We start from the raw sequence: 1,935 nt of genomic DNA on the forward strand, positions 1-1,935 counted from the left end.
AACAATCTGTTCTCCTTAGCAGCTGCCTTCCCTGGGATGCCTGCCTGCCATGGGCTGGCTGCGGCCAGAGGCTGCAGGAGGAGGAGAGGGACCAGGGATGTCCTTGTCTTTGTCCCCAACTCCCTGGGGCCACAGCAGGACAGCGGCTGCTTGACACCTTGCTCTGCCCACTGGTCCCTGTGCTGCCCCCAAAATCACCTGTGGCTCCCCAAAAACGTCCTGGTGCAAGCAGGGCTGCTGTGCTCAGGGCACCCTGCTCCCGTGGGGCAGGACACCGCGGTCCTCACCCCTCACCTGGCTGGGGTGCGGAAAGGGGCAGCCCAGCGGGGACAGTGAACCCGATCGGAAGTTCATCCAATTAAAACAAACCCAGGGAATTAATTGCTGAGCTGTCTGTGTGTGGGGATCTCTGAGGCTGAGCAGCTTTCCCCAGTGAGAGGCAGATTTAACGAGACCTTGTCAACCTCCCTTATCCACTGCTAATTGCCCTGCCCGCTTGGCACAGTGGCACGCAGACCTTGGCCAGTGGCAACCGATGGGCTGTCAGCAGCGCCGGGTCCATTCTCACCCAAGCCGTGAGGCCACTGTCATCGCTCACTGGTCCTTCTCCCCACCCAGGAGCAGCACCCAGTGCCCAGACAGGGGCTATGGGGAGGTGGCTGGTACCTGCAGGATGCCGAGGGATCCCTGGCGACCCAACGTGCCCAGGATGAGGCCCCAGCAGCGGGCACCGGCAGCGGCGCAGATGGCGTCTTGCCGAGCGCGGCGCATGCGCTCGTGGCTGTAGTGTTCCTGGGAGAAGACCTTGCTGTAGGGATCGTACCTGCAAAGTACAGCAAAGCTCACACACACCCCACCAACCTGTCCACATCCCATCACCCTGCCCCTCAAATCATACCCCTCCCTCGTTAGCACTAATTGTGTCCCACAGCATCTCTCACCCCGAGCTGATGCAGGGCCCAGCTGGCTCGTTACAGCACAGAGAGGGGACAAGGACGGGGACAAGGCAGGTGTCCCACCACAGCCCCCCAACACCTGGCACAGCCTGGGCTGTGTGCTCAGCTCTGCACTTAGTTTTCCCCCCTATCCCAGCTCATCAATTATGAAGAAATCTTTGATTTGTTGCTTTGTTTGACGAGGAGAATTTTAATCAAATCCCACTCGGGTTTCGGCAGCTTCCCCAGCGCCATAAACCTGACGTGCGCCTCCCGTTAGTAACAAACGACCTACTAAGAAATTCAGATTTTGCCAAATGGGCCCAGCCTTTCACTCTTGATATTTCATCTGCTTTCAGCGGCCTCATCATCACGCTTTATGGCCTCTGCCTGCAGCAGCCGAGCTTTAATGGCTGCACCTCCACGAGCTTTCACAGGTACTTGTCAAAATGTTTATATTCAGCTGGAGTAAATGGCTGCCGTTCATCTCCCCCCTGCCCTCCTCACTCGCCCGTGGCCCCTCGTCTGCCTGTGCCCGCTGCAGGCAGCTGTCTGCCCAGCCTGGGCAGGGGGTGGGGGGTGCTCCTGGGGTGCATGGTGGGGACAGCTGGTCCTTGGTGGGCTGGGGTAGCCCCAACCATGGGGCTGTTGGGGACCAGAGTGGGTGCCTGTACCTGTAGGCAGGTATCCCCGGGTTGGCGATCATGATGGATTCCAGGTGGAAGCGCCCGTCGCCCAAATACCTGTGGAGAGGGGAGGGAAAGCTGTGGCACGTGGGAAACGGAGGTGCCCATCCATGTGCCCACTGGTTTCCCAACTCGTGGTGTGTGGAGATGCCAAGAGCTCGAGCTCCTGTGCTGGGACCTGGGGGCAGTGGGCACAGCTGGGGGTCCCTGTCCCTGCACAGTCCCTCGGCACGCCAGGGTGAGAAAGGCGGCCGTGGTCAGGGTGAGGAGATGCCCACGCCAGCGTGGGGCAGCCGGGAGCTGCTCCATCTCAA

General features: G+C 60.4%; 1 protein-coding gene across 1 annotated transcript in view; it reads right to left on the bottom strand.

Moving 5' to 3' along the window:
• Positions 1-666: 666 nt before the first annotated feature.
• DPH1 (diphthamide biosynthesis 1) overlaps positions 667-1,935 on the bottom strand; it is a gene marked incomplete at both ends in the record, with an annotated part of 3,434 nt that continues 2,165 nt past the window's right edge. Inside the window, 2 exons of the mRNA XM_010173707.1 lie at positions 667-823; positions 1,610-1,678. Of these exons, the coding sequence (XP_010172009.1) occupies positions 667-823; positions 1,610-1,678 (226 nt within the window). The remainder of the gene's footprint in view (positions 824-1,609; positions 1,679-1,935) is intronic.

The sequence above is a fragment of the Antrostomus carolinensis genome, unplaced genomic scaffold (assembly GCF_000700745.2).
Source record: "Antrostomus carolinensis isolate BGI_N321 unplaced genomic scaffold, ASM70074v2 scaffold36908, whole genome shotgun sequence".
In the NCBI taxonomy this organism is placed as follows: Eukaryota; Metazoa; Chordata; class Aves; order Caprimulgiformes; family Caprimulgidae; genus Antrostomus; species Antrostomus carolinensis.